The sequence below is a fragment of the Gopherus evgoodei genome, chromosome 5 (assembly GCF_007399415.2).
Source record: "Gopherus evgoodei ecotype Sinaloan lineage chromosome 5, rGopEvg1_v1.p, whole genome shotgun sequence".
NCBI lineage: Eukaryota > Metazoa > Chordata > Testudines > Testudinidae > Gopherus > Gopherus evgoodei.
In genome coordinates, this window is record NC_044326.1 from 117,206,332 (window position 1) to 117,220,325 (window position 13,994).

The window sequence follows — 13,994 nt, forward strand, 5'->3', positions numbered from 1 at the left end:
CTCCAGTGTCTCGACATACAGTAATCTTCCTCCCACCCACACTCAGTTTCCCTTCGCGCTGGGGCTATTTGTGGGGCATCTGGCCTGAAGGCTCCCGGTGAGCCTTGGTGATGAGTTGCAGTCGGCTGGTGTCCTTGGGGCAGTTGGCCTTCACATGCTCCAGCTCATTACATGTAAAGCATCACCCAGCTGACGTTGGCTGGGGCAAAGTGGGAGGTTGGAGAGTAGGGTGGTGGGACAAGAGGGCATCTGGGGGTCTCCCTGGCTGTGTGGAGGCTCCTCCTTGCAAGGTGGGGCCTTGGGCTGACCCCGATGGTGGGGTGTCATCCCGGGTTGCCCCTTCTGGTATCCCCACTGACTGCTACTAGCTTTCTTCTTCTCCGTCACCTCCACCAATTTGGCTCTGATCTCCCCTGCCTTGATTACAGTTTTGGGCTTCCCATCTAGGATGTACCTGAGATGGGTTGGGAACTGCCAACTGATGTGCTGAGCCTATCTCTGAGCCCATTTTCCCTGGCAGCTTGAGACTTCAGTGCCCTGCCTGGTTCGAGCCAGCCACGCTAACCTGCTACAAACCCAGACCCAGGTCTGAACTACATCCCATAAATTGCAGGCTTACCTGAAAACAGCTTAAGAAGTGTTTCTGTCTCTAACACACAGATACTCAGCTACCAATGGGGTCCAAACCCCAAATAAATTTGTCTACCCTGTACAAAGCTTATAAGGATAAAATCATAAATTGTTCGCCCTCTGTAACACTGATAGAGAGGTATGAACACCTATTTACCCCCCCCCCCCAGTATTAATATGTACTCTGAGTTAATTAGTAAAATAAATACTAAGTAAAAAGTTATTTTATTAAATACAAAAAGTAGGATTTAAGTGGTTCCAAGTAATAACAGACGGAACAAAGTGAATTACCAAGCAAAATAAAATAAAACATGCAAGTCTAAGCCTAGTACAGTAAGAAAACTGAATACAGATAAAACCTCACCCTCAGATATTTCAATAGACTTCTATCATAGACTGGATGCCTTCCTAGTCTGGGCACAATCCTTTCTCCTGGTACAGTCCTTGTTCCAGCTCAGGCTGTAGCTAGGGGATGTCTCATGATTGCAGCCCCCTTTGTTCTGTTCCACATCCTTATATGTTTCTCTGGGTCCTCTGTGGTGGGATAGGGGAGCACTGTGGGACAAGCTCTGGGAAAGAGGGGGAGTGCTAGGGGACAGGCTCTGGGGGTGGAAAAGTGAGCGCTGCCTGTGGGGCAGGTTGCAAGGGGAGGCTGTAGTGGCGGAGAGGCGAGTGCTGCGGGGCGGGTGCCCTAGGGCAGGAACAGGCTCTGTGGGGAGAGGGGAGCGCTGCGGGATGGTTTGGAAGGGGAGGCTGTAGTGGCGGAGAGGAGAGCGCTGCGGGGCGGGTGCCCTAGGGCAGGAACAGGCTCTGTGGGGAGAGGGGAGCGCTGCGGGATGGTTTGCAAGGGGAGGCTGTAGTGGTGGAGAAGAGAGCGCTGCGGGGCGGGTGCCCTAGGGCAGGAACAGGCTCTGTGGGGAGAGGGCAGCGCTGCGGGGTGGTTTGCAAGAGGAGGCTGTAGTGGTGGAGAGGAGAGCGCTGTGGGGCGGGTTGCAGGGGGAAGGGCAGGCGGTAGGGGCGGAGAGGAGAGCGCTGCGGGGCAGGTTGCAGGGGAGGCGGTAGGGGCGGAGAGGAGAGCGCTGCGGGGCAGGTTGCAGGGGAGGCGGTAGGGGCGGAGAGGAGAGCGCTGCGGGGCAGGTTGCAGGGGAGGCGGTGGGGCGGAGAGGAGAGCGCTGCGGGGCAGGTTGCAGGGGGAAGGGCAGGCGGTAGGGGCGGAGAGGAGAGCGGTGCGGGGCAGGTTGCAGGGGAGGCGGTAGGGGCGGAGAGGAGAGCGCTGCGGGGCGGGTTGCAGGGGGAAGGGCAGGCGGTAGGGGCGGAGAGGAGAGCGCTGCGGGGCAGGTTGCAAGCGAGGCGGTAGGGGCGGAGAGGAGAGCGCTGCGGGGCAGGTTGCAAGCGAGGCGGTAGGGGCGGAGAGGAGAGCGCTGCGGGGCAGGTTGCAGGGGAGGCGGTAGGGGCGGAGAGGAGAGCGCTGCGGGGCGGGTTGCAGGGGGAAGGGCAGGCGGTAGGGGCGGAGAGGAGAGCGCTGCGGGGCAGGTTGCAAGCGAGGCGGTAGGGGTGGAGAGGAGAGCGGTGCGGGGCAGGTTGCAGGGGAGGCGGTAGGGGCGGAGAGGAGAGCGCTGCGGGGCGGGTTGCAGGGGGAAGGGCAGGCGGTAGGGGCAGAGAGGAGAGCGGTGCGGGGCAGGTTTCAGGGGAGGCGGTAGGGGCGGAGAGGAGAGCGCTGCGGGGCAGGTTGCAGGGGAGGCGGTAGGGGCGGAGAGGAGAGCGCTGCGGGGCGGGTTGCAGGGGAGGCGATGGGGCGGAGAGGAGAGCGCTGCGGGGCGGGTTGCAGGGGGAAGGGCAGGCGGTAGGGGCGGAGAGGAGAGCGCTGCGGGGCAGGTTGCAGGGGAGGCGGTAGGGGTGGAGAGGAGAGCGCTGCGGGGCGGGTTGCAGGGGGAAGGGCAGGCGGTAGGGGCGGAGAGGAGAGCGCTGCGGGGCAGGTTGCAGGGGAGGCGGTAGGGGTGGAGAGGAGAGCGCTGCGGGGCGGGTTGCAGGGGGAAGGGCAGGCGGTAGGGGCGGAGAGGAGAGCGCTGCGGGGCGGGTTGCAGGGGAGGCGGTAGGGGCGGAGAGGAGAGCGCTGCGGGGCGGGTTGCAGGGGGAAGGGCAGGCGGTAGGGGCGGAGAGGAGAGCGCTGCGGGGCGGGTTGCAGGGGAGGCGGTAGGGGCGGAGAGGAGAGCGCTGCGGGGCGGGTTGCAGGGGGAAGGGCAGGCGGTAGGGGTGGAGAGGAGAGCGCTGCGGGGCGGGTTTCAGGGGAGGCGGTAGGGGCGGAGAGGAGAGCGCTGCGGGGCGGGTTGCAGGGGAGGCGGTAGGGGCGGAGAGAAGAGGGCGGGCAGGCTGGTTGGCTGTGGAAGGGCGGGGCCGGTTCCTCGGGCCGGCCTGGCGTGTTGGGCCCAGCGGTGTCCATGGTGACTGCAGCCGCCAGCCAGCGCTGGGTCTCGAAGTGCGGGGCCGGCCGGCATGTACGACCGGGCTCCGCGGGCGCTCACTCAGCCCGCGGCCGGCACCGAGGCGCATGTGGGGCCCGGCTCCTACCAGCTGCAGCCCGGGAAACAGCAGAAAGCAGGTAACGGGCGGGCAGCGCCTAGATTCACCTCCGGGCTGCCCCTGGCCGCCCCCCTGAGGCCCTCAAGACAAACCCTGCACTGGCCCCGCCTCCTGTGCAGGGATCCGCCGTCGCACCCACTGTCCCGTGTCTGCTGCTGCTGCTAGAGCTCGGGGGCAATCAAACAGCTCCTGAAACCACGTCGGGGCTGCTTGGAAGTGATGAAAACCTGAGGAAGGGTTACGTAGGACGGTGCCAGTCACAAGGCTGGGTTGCGGGCCCCTGGAACTAGGCAGCGAGCATATAATGGGTAGCCCGGCTGGTGCAGCTGAACTGACATTCACTTAATCTGGTTCAGGTGCCTGGGAAGAGAGCCCAAGCCTGAGCTGTTCCCGTTTTCTGAAAGGTTTGACCCAGAGAAAAGTCAGAGCACCGAGTATAGGGGACTTCCTGGGTAAGCTGCAAAAAGGTACACACCAAGAGAGCTATCTCCTTGTGAAAGGGGGAGTGGAAACAAGGAATATGTAGTTTTTACTTCAGTATAGCTAATGGAGATCAATATACTGTATACCCTTCTTCCCACCCAGCGTTTACATTGTGCCATGTCTCTGCTAGGATTTTACATCATGATAGCTGGTTGAGTTGGTTCTCAAAATGGAGATAATGTGATTCCTTTCTTTAACTTGAACTCTCTCTTCCTTCCATATATTTAAAAATGGTGAACCAGATTCATATCTCACACAAGTTTTACCCTCTTGCGGTACTGACTTAAGCAGCATTATTCCTGATTTGTTCCTGTGTGAGAGGAAAATTAGGCCCAGGCCCTTTTTCCCAATGTCTTACGCTCTCCCCTAAAAGAATCTGTATATGGTGTTTTTGAATTCTGTTGGAGATGCAGCCAATCATCTTCAGAGCCCGTGTGAGAGGAAAAATCTTGGAAATCCTGCAATGCAAGGTTCTAGGTACAAAGTCCAGTAGTCTGCCACACTGTTAAAATGATGGCTTTGTATTCAGAAATAGCTTTCTAATTCTCTTGTTGAAAAGCCTTATCTAATTCTCTATCCCACTTTGACATAAATGTGAGTTCTCAGTAGGGTTCAGTGTGTAGCTGGGCTTTAATATATTTTACCAGAAGTATTTTTACTTCCTTTGTACTGAATAAAAGAAATTGTGTCTCCTTGGGTGGCTTTGAATTTCCATTTATGTTCTTTTCAACCAGAGCAAGGCTCTGCAACTGAAGATATAAACATTTGGGATATCTGACAAGTTATTTTTTCCCCTATTTAAAGTAGGAATGACTTGAGAATAGCTGTTTGTAGTATTGGAATCCCACTTCTTTCAGCCTAATTAGTGATATTTTAGAAGCAGATATATAGAATTTAGTCTCAGATACAAATTGAAGTTAAAGGAGCTATGAGTAACAGTTTCTTCCCAATCAGCAGTCAAAAGTCCAGATGGATATAGGGTTAAGTTAAAGTGTTCTTTTGTAGCAGTTAAATATGGATTAATTGTAAGGCCATGCCAGAAATACAGACTTCATTAGGTTGTCCCCTAGTGGCACTCATCAGAGGTACAGCCTCTGAAAACACCAAAAAACCCTAAATTGAGATGCAATAATATTTTACCTAATTTTAATTATCTTAATTCTATCTGTAAAATGGTAAATTAAATGCAGAGTTTATCCCTTTTAAGCCTATAACTGGTCTCAGCCCTTGAAGGCCATTTTGTGGATCTTACTGAGGAAAGTATTAGGAATAGAAGCAAGGAGCATTAAAAATAAACAAATGTAACATTTCTTCTTTTATTTGCTCTTCTTTCTTTACCTTCCCTCTTGCTGTCAACATTACCTTATCCCAGAAGTAATATGAAAAATCCACTGGAAACTTCTCTAATGAACCTGAAGTAGGAGACTGCATTGCATTTAAATACAACTAAAATAAATCCCAGTTGAACATAAATACAATTGTAATTAAGCATTACTTAATTTCCAGGGAAATTAACTCATTTTTAAACACTTTTCTATAATTTTATGTACATCTATCCAACCTTACTACATAATACTTGCAGCATGCTGGATGTCAGACTAGGTGATCATAATGGTTATTTGTGTGTTTAAAATACAGGAAATTTATGAATAACTTTTTATAACATCTTTTATACAAACTATCTCAACTACTTTATGAAATTAAATAACATGACAGAGTTAAATAACAGCAGAGAGGGAGTCAGAAATTAGGAGAGGTTGGTAAAGGAGAAAGGGCATGTTTTTACTCAAGATTTTAAATGAAATGGAGGATCAATGAGAGAGAGAGATGTAGAAGGCTGTGAGAATTGGCTGCAGCTGCCAACAAGGCAGCCGCCTTACCAACAGTGGTCAGATTATGTGTGAAGGGATTGAGAGGAGCCTAGTGTAATCTATATAGAGAGGGAATGGAGCAAGTTCATGGAGCATTTTAAAATCAGAAAAGGGAATTTTGAACTGGATCCTGAAATGAATGGGCAGCCACTGTAATTGTTTGAATAGGGAGGTAGTGAATTTGCACATCTCTGTACATGTGAGAAGGAGGTCAGTAGCCTTCCATGGATTGATTCTCCATTGCTTAATAGTCTTTCAGTCAAAACTGGATGTCTTTCTAGGTCAACCAAATCAATGGAATTGGTGCAGGAAGCATTTGGTGAAATTCTATGGCTTATGTTATGCAAGAGGTCAGACTAGAGGATCATAATGGGCCTCCTTGGGCTTAAAATCTGTTAATTTCTTCTGTGCAAACAGGAACCTGAAGAAGTAGGGTTTGGGGAAGCTATAGAGAATGGGCTATGGGACTCTGTTAGCTACTTCAGGTCTAAAATGTATTTAAAGTGATAGCTTTATGCCTTATAAAATAGCTTTGTAGTTTTTCAACCACACTTTATATATTTCCCATCTTTTCAATGGAGCAGAAAAATTAGATGAACCAAATATTTTCATTACTAAAAAATAATTTTGATGCATATATGGGTTGTTTACTTTCTCAAACTTTTGTAAATGTGTATGTTTTACTGGGTTTTTTTAATGCCCCCTCACTTGCAGATGGCTATGCTCCATTTCTTTCTTTGACAACTCGAGACTCTGCATTTACTATTCCAAATGCTGAGATTGATGTTCCAGGACCAGGACACTATGATATTTCCAAAGTGCAGGTAAAATTATAAAAGTTGCATTAAACAAGTTGAGAGGAAATTTGCAACCTGACTTTTAAAACAGTAATAACAAGTGATGTTCATAACAAATTTCAGTGAAATAAGTCAATAAACACCCTCCTCCTAAAATTAAAGTGGCCAGGGGTGAAAGAGACAGCATGGTGGGAAGTGATGATTTGGACAAGGACTTTTATTTATATACAATCCTTTCCTCCTCCTTGTTCTGCCTCTTCATGCATCCCCCCTTCTCCACGTCTTTCCCCAATGGAAAACTGACAAAAGAATCCTTGATGCCCCCAAACAATGATGTTGCTGGATGCTTGGTGACAGATAAAAATTCAGTTTGTTTCCCAGTGCTTTTAAGTAGCTGTCCAACTCACTTGGCATTCTGTTGTTTTCAAGCAGTTCACTTCCAGTAGTAGTGGGTACTTTGTGTATGGTATAGGTCAAGATTTCTTGATGCCCCAATGTACTAACAGATAATATCATTTTAAAAGAGTGAAGACACATGAACTTTGAGTAATGAATGCTATATTGATTTTGATAAATGAAACTATGTAGTAATGGTTCCAGTAAGAATAAAGAGTTCAGGCTAATGCTGGATGAATTATTTGAGAGCAAAGGCTTGCTTGATAGGTTTTTGTATACTCTATTACAGTGGTGCGCAAACTTTTCCAGTCATGCCCCACTTACCATTCACGGAATTTGTTGCCCCCTCCCTCCATTACTTATAATCTGAAACTGTTTGGGATTTTTTGCCAGGGCTGTATCCTGTTGTGGGACTGGGATCCCTCTTCCATAATAGTGGGGGCAGGATAAAAATTCAACAATATGGGAGTGGATATTGCAGGGTGTTATGGGAGCGGAATTTAAAAAAAATAGTCGTCCTGTACTCAGGGCCGGTGCAAGGATATTTTGCGCCCTAGGCGAAAATTCCATCTTGCCTCCCCCCCAATGCCAGCTTAGAGGGGCTGAGCTCAGACCTGGGGGTCAGGGCTGTTGGGGGGATGGGGTCAGGGGGTTTCCAGCTCAGAGGGACTGGGCTCGGAGCTGGGGGTCAGGGCTGTGGGGGGGGATGGGGTCGAGGGGGTTTCCAGTTCAGAGGGACTGGGCTCGGAGCTAGGGGTAAGGGCTGTGGGGGGGATGGGGTCAGGGGGGTGCCTGGGGGCACTGGGGCAGCTCAGCTCTGCAGGCTCTGTTCTCTCCAGCTGTCCAGGTACAAGGGGAGCAGGAGCAGGGACCAGCTAAGGACCAAGGGGGCAGGAGCACAGGCACCTGAGGCTGACCCATGGGGAGGCACTTGCTTACCTTGCCCAATGAATGAGCGCTAGGGTCCTCTTTCTTCCTCCGCTCCACCAGACCACTGCTGAGGCTTTTTTCTTCTCCGTGCCCCTCGCTGGGGCTGACGTGGAGGCTGAGCCAGGGGGCAGCCGGCTTTCCTCCAAAATCGAAGCCCTGGTGTTGCGCCCCTGTTGCAGGGCCCCTGCCACGTGCCCTAAGCAGAGCTGCGCAGCTCTGCCCAGCCGCCGGAGCCCCCGCAGGGCAACAAGAAAAATTGCATAGGCTGGAGCCCCTGCTCTGGGAGGGAGATGGAGGGATTCTGAGCCTCTGCCTGCAGCTCAGGGATTCCCCTGGGTCAACGCAGCCACCGTCAGCTCAAACCTCTGGGCTGCCGTGGGAGTGCGCTGACCCCAGGTGTGCCCTGGGCTGCTAGGCTGCCGCAGCGGCTCCCTAACCCGGGGGGCGCCCCGGGCTGCCGGGCTGCCAGTGGCTCCCTGACCCCGGGGGCGCCCTGGGCTGTTGCGGCTGCGTCCTGACCCCGGGGGTGCCCCGGGCTGCTGGGCTGCCGCGCGGCGGCGCGCTGATCCCGGGGGCGCCTTGGGCTGTCGCGGCTGCGTCCTGACCCCGGGGGCGCTCTGGGCTGCCGGGCTGCCGCGCCGGCGCCCTGACCCCAGAGGGCACCCTGGGCTGCCGCGGCTGCATCCTGACCCGGGGGGCGCCCCGGGCTGCCGAGGCTGCATCCTGACCCGGGGGGCGCCCCGGGCTGCCAGGCTGCCGCGGCGGCGCGCTGGTCCCGGGGGCGCCTTGGGCTGCCGTGGCGGCGCGCTGGTCCCAGGGGCGCCCTGGGCTGCCGAGGCGGCTCCCTGACCCCGGGGGCGCCCTGGGCTGCCCACTGTAGGCAGCTGCTGCCACGGGCAGCTCAGACTGCCTCTCCAGCAGCACCGGCTGCAACCATTTAAAAATTTTTTTGAGGGCGCCGCTTTTTGGCGCCCTCAAATCTTGGCGCCCTAGGCAACCACCTAGTTCGCCTAAATGGTTGCACCGGCCCTGCCTGTACTGCAAACAACATGAATGCCGCAGATAGCAGCTACCATTTTCTGGCTGCCCAGCTCTGAATGTTGCGCTGCCACCAGCAGCATTGCAGAAGTAAGGCCACTTTTACTTCTGTGCTGCTGCTGGTGGCAGTGCCACCTTCCAATAGTGCTGGCTTCCTCCGGGCCCCAGGGTGTGCAAATTCCCACTCCACCCCAGGCCCTGCCCCCACCAGACTGCTTCCCCCAAGCCCTCACCCCTGCCTCGCCTCTTCCTGCCCCTGCTCGGCCTCAGGGCCCACTGATTGTGGCGGGAGGGGGGCACTGGAAGGGAAGGGGAGGAGTTGATTGGCGGGGCCACTGGCAGACGGGAGGTGCTGTGGGAGGAGGGAGGGAGCTGGCTGAGCACCCACTAATTTTTTTCCATGGGTGCTCCAGCCCTGGAGCACACACAGAGTCGGCACCTATGCAACCTGGAGAGCAGCAGCTGCTGGCCGGGGCATTCATGTTGTTTGGGAGGACTGTGGTTTTTTTTAAATCCCATTCCCGTCCCACCCTGCAATATCCACTCTATTTTTATCCCCCTCCTGCTATTATGGCAGCGGGTCCTGCAGAACCTATAGTATCCCACAGGATCTCAGTTTCTTGGTGCCGCCTCAGAGAACCTCTTGCACCCCCGCCTTAAGGGGGAACCCCCATTTGTGCACCACTGCTCTATTGTATGTATGCTTTTAGGATTTCAGTAATAACATTAGCATTAAAGAGAAGCTGGAATTTTATTTAATTCCTTCATTCTTCATTTTCTGAAAACATTGTTTACTTGTTAGATATATTTATTAGATTTAAATTTAACTATCTGAAATCACATGTAAGGCTGTAGAAATGAAATGTTTTAATGATTATATAGATCAAGATCGTATCTGTTGTAAGGGTGGAAAGGGTACCAGAAGCCTCCCTTCCACCCCCATATTTGTGCACAATGATTGGCCACAATTGCAGTCCCTGAGCTCTTTTGAGTACAGAGATTTGATTCCTCCTAGCATTCTTCTGCATATTGAAGACACTCAGAAGTGGATGGAGTGATGGTGGGGCTCCTGGTCGCCCTTCCTGTATCTGCAGCCAAAGCTGGCCAGGTGTGTGGGGAGAGTATCCTGCTCCTCTGTATGCCAGAGGCTGAGGAAGGATTCTGCTTTTCTGGGGCAGTGCTGGGGCAGCAAAGTGAGCTAGTGCCTATAACACACAGTTGAAGTTGTTGTAACTATGTATTAGAATTAAGTCTGCAAGGCAACAATCTCAATGTAAATACATATTTTAAATTTAATTAATATGAAGTATTAAACACTTGGGTTTTACAGTTCACTTTTGGAATTAAAAGAAAACATGACTTTCATACTGTCTGTTACCAATTATGAAGTAAGTAAAAACAATGCAGTTAGTGTAAGCATTAAACAATTTCTAAAGAGTGCTTCTATTTTACAGTGGAAAATTCATTGTTATGGCTTTGTCATTGTAATGTAATATACTTGTTTTTTGATCTTCTCCATTGCAGACTCCTGTAAGAGTTTTTGACTACAGTTTACACCCTCCAGTGGGAAAAGGCAGTAATACAATCAGTTTCATACTAGCACGCTATAACAGCAATCATAGTTAAAAGTATCAGAAGGTTTCTTCAGTGCTCTTCCTCACGTTTTGTCTTCTTGCTGAATCTTGCTTTTGTTTTAATTTGTAGTGTGAAAAATTAAATAATCCCTTAAGTAGCATTTTTATGTACTAATCTTTACTTTGTTTGTAGACAAAGTAATTGTGTTTTAGCTGTGTAGGCAAAAGGTACTTAGGGCTTTGGCAGCATTTAGGCCTTGTCTACACTACGGAGGGAGATGGATCTATGTTACACAACTTCAGCTATGTGAATAACATAGCTGAAGTCAATGTGCTTAGATCTACTTACCACGGGGTCCACACTATGCCATGTTGACTGGAGATGCTCTTCCATCGACTCCTCTTGCACTTCTCGTTCAGTTGGAGTATAGGAGTTGACTGGAGAGTGATTGGCGGTCGATTTAGCCGGTCTAGACCACCAATGCATCTATCACCGTGCATCGAACCCCCAGTAAGTGTAGACAAGCCTTTAAAGTTGATTATCAGTCATCCAGTGTGGAATTTGTAGACAATCATTTTCTTTTATGGCAAGGTAGCAGTGGGGGGAAATACTATAAACAGTGCACAAGTAAACCCGTATTAGAAAGACATTTTATTCCTTTCTTCCCTGATACATCATAATATGTTATGGTACTTTGTTTAGTTAATGTCACACTAATACTGCATTCTATGAAATCTGACATAATGTAGCTTACATGATGGAATGTGATATGACGTAAAACAACACAGGTGAAATGAAGTAAACCAAGCAATTTCTGACATTTTATATTTCTGTAAAATTTGCATTTGTAGAGAAGTTATAAAAATGCATTTCTGTAACTTCTGGTTTACTAATTGGCTATGGATAAGTTGTGCTGTTATTGTCAATGATTGACAGATACAGTAGCAGCACTAATGCTGAAATAATGTATTTGGTGCTCTTTTGAGGTTCTATTCCCATAATATGTCTTAGTTCCCTTTAAATTGAGACATCAGGAGTACTTCATTTCTGTTTCTTCTACTGTGTTCTGAAGAAAAAGGCAAAACCTAGTCATATTATGAGCCAGTCCTAACCCCTACAATAGCTGCATGAGTTGTAATTCTGTAAGTACTGTCTCAAGGTGTTGGGCATTGGTAGCTCCTCCCATCCCTTTGGACTTCCTCCTCACACCCCTTCACATTTTTAAAGGCCTATCATAGGCCTCAGCCCCCACAAAGGGACAGTGACAGCCACTCATTAGAAACTAAAGATCACATAGCTGATGGTTATAAAGCTGTCATCGTCTGGATTCTTATACTGGAACTTGTTTACTGCTGGTGCTGCTACTACTTCTCAACCATTGAAAAGAAGAACACAACCTATTGATTCTGGACCCAGTGTATTGAAAATGCAGAAGCTTTTGTATGTACAATTCAACTCAAATTTATTTAAACCTATTGATATTTATATAGAAGGAGCCAGTGCTCTAACTTTTGGCGGCCCAGCATTAGATTGTAAGTTCTCTGGGGCAGAGACCATCTTTTTGTTCTGTTTGACAGTATCTATCTTGGGCTCCTGGTCCATGTTTGGGGCTCTCTTAGGTGCTACTGCAATATGAACAAATAGATGATTATAATAATTGATATAGTGTTTTTCTTTTACTAGAAAAAGAAGAAACAACAACTGATATCTTACTGTATTAGAAATGACAGGGATACTTGTAATTCACTGAGGAGTATTGCTGTAAGAAATTTTAAAATAGTATTTCATTGAAAACTGCAGAGTGAAACAAACATTTTCAGCCTCTTTATCTGAATAGTTGCATTTCCTGTTTTAAATCAAGTAAAACAATACTGGGAAAAGAAAACTGATCTGCATCTAGAGTATTTTAAAAGAAATTAGTGCAGACTTAGCCAGTCCTTTAAACTGAAGAGCTGACTATCAACTGCTTTTTATTTTGTGAAGTTCTTGTCAAGTTCATAATTAATTTTACTTGACAATTTCATAAATATTCATTTTTCCATATTTTTAGAATAATATAAAAGGTGGTAAGAGTCCACAGAACAAAGAAAAACGTTTCAAGGAGATCAGTACAGACACTCCAGGACCTGGAAGCTATAACCAACCTCCTGCAGTGGGGTTAGAGATTAATAACAGGAAGCAGAAAGAGCCTAAAGAACATAGTCAACTGGTATGTTAGTAAAAAAGATGCTGCTATATTAATTCTTTTTCTTAAAATTTGATATTGAATCACAAATGTTAACATAAAATGTATAAAAACGCTAGTAAACATATTACTGAACTTAATCTTTTCAAAACCATCCTGAAGTGATACAATTGCATACCTACAGTGGTGCTCACAATTATCGCAAGACAGATCAGTTAATGGGAGGAGATTGAATTAATGTGGGGAAAATAAATTAAAGCAAACAATAACCTATAGAACTACTATGAAACCATTTCAAATAAGAATAAATCTTTTAAAAGACTAATCTTCCAGTATACACTAAAAGTACAATCTTCTCTCCGCCTAATTCACAGGAGGGATGTACATCCACTTCTCCTACCTCCCAGATGAGTGCCTCAGTCACCATGCTATAGAGTAATTCTCACTTGTTCTCTTTGGTCCAAGAGATATTTACATATTTATGCAAAGTGGAATGGTGTCAACAGGCGAGGTTGAGGAAAATAGCATGTTTCCTGGTGGTTAGGGCGCTCACCTGGCAGGGAAGAGAACCAAGTTCAGGGCCCTTCTCTGAGGAATACTTAAGTGTCTATACAAAGTAGAAAGCTTCAACAGGAGAGATCAAGAGCAGCACAACCCAGAAAAATCTGTAGCCTGGTGGTTCTGATGCGCACCTGGGAATGGGGACATAAGACTTCAAAGCTAGCTCTGGTATGCCTAGCTGTGCTGCAGTTACACCTCCCAACTGCTGTTAGACACCCTTAGGGAGCAGTCAGCAGGTTACTTGGTGCTTCTCCATTGGCTACAGTGCATGGGATTACCTGTACTGGCCCTTTCCCTGGCAGAGCAGTAGAATTTCATTGGTTTGTGCTTGAGCAGCGTGCAGACTCAAAAATCCATGTTTAGCACAGATTTGGAGGTCTGACACTAACTGAAATAGGATATAACACTTTAATTTATATAGGTTAAATTTACGGTTACCAGAAAGTTTTTTAAGAGCTTCTGTAGTTAACTTCAAATAGAGTAGAACTCCTTAGATGTGTTTTGCATCATTGCTTTATTGTATCATTCTTTATGTCCCAGCTTCCCTCATGTGACTTTTATTTGTAATTTATCAGCATGGCAGCTGAATTACCATTAGGTCATAAATGACAAAAGTTTATTGCTCATTTGGCAGCAATAGATCACTGAAAGAAATGAGATTACAGTCAATTATATAGGAAGGTTCTAATGTAATCATAAAGATTACAGTGTAAATTTTATTTTACCAAACTGTTAGTAGAATTTATAACCACACAAATAAACAGATCAGAAATTTGATGGTAACTGAAAAGGGATAATATCAAATTGGGGAAGTCTACACAGAAAAATAAAGTTAAGTTTTCACTCTGCCAATAAGACTATATGAACGCAAAGTGCTGTATTGTTGTTATCCTTCTACATATGTGACATTATAAGGTTCAGTTGTTGCTTAATGATTCACTAGTACAC

The 13,994-nt window shown here is 48.2% G+C and overlaps 1 protein-coding gene across 10 annotated transcripts in view; it reads left to right on the forward strand.

Moving 5' to 3' along the window:
- The first annotated feature begins 3,033 nt into the window (after nucleotides 1–3,033).
- Nucleotides 3,034–13,994, forward strand: part of STPG2 (sperm tail PG-rich repeat containing 2) — a 422,300-nt gene continuing 411,339 nt past the window's right edge. For 8 of the 10 annotated variants that reach the window (XM_030564765.1, XM_030564764.1, XM_030564761.1 and 5 more), the window contains exons 1-3: nucleotides 3,034–3,229; nucleotides 6,279–6,388; nucleotides 12,351–12,509. In XM_030564765.1, the coding sequence (XP_030420625.1) occupies nucleotides 3,124–3,229; nucleotides 6,279–6,388; nucleotides 12,351–12,509 (375 nt within the window). In that variant the 5' untranslated portion in view covers nucleotides 3,034–3,123. The remainder of the gene's footprint in view (nucleotides 3,230–6,278; nucleotides 6,389–12,350; nucleotides 12,510–13,994) is intronic. The other 2 variants (XM_030564766.1, XM_030564770.1) reach the window with 2 other exon arrangements.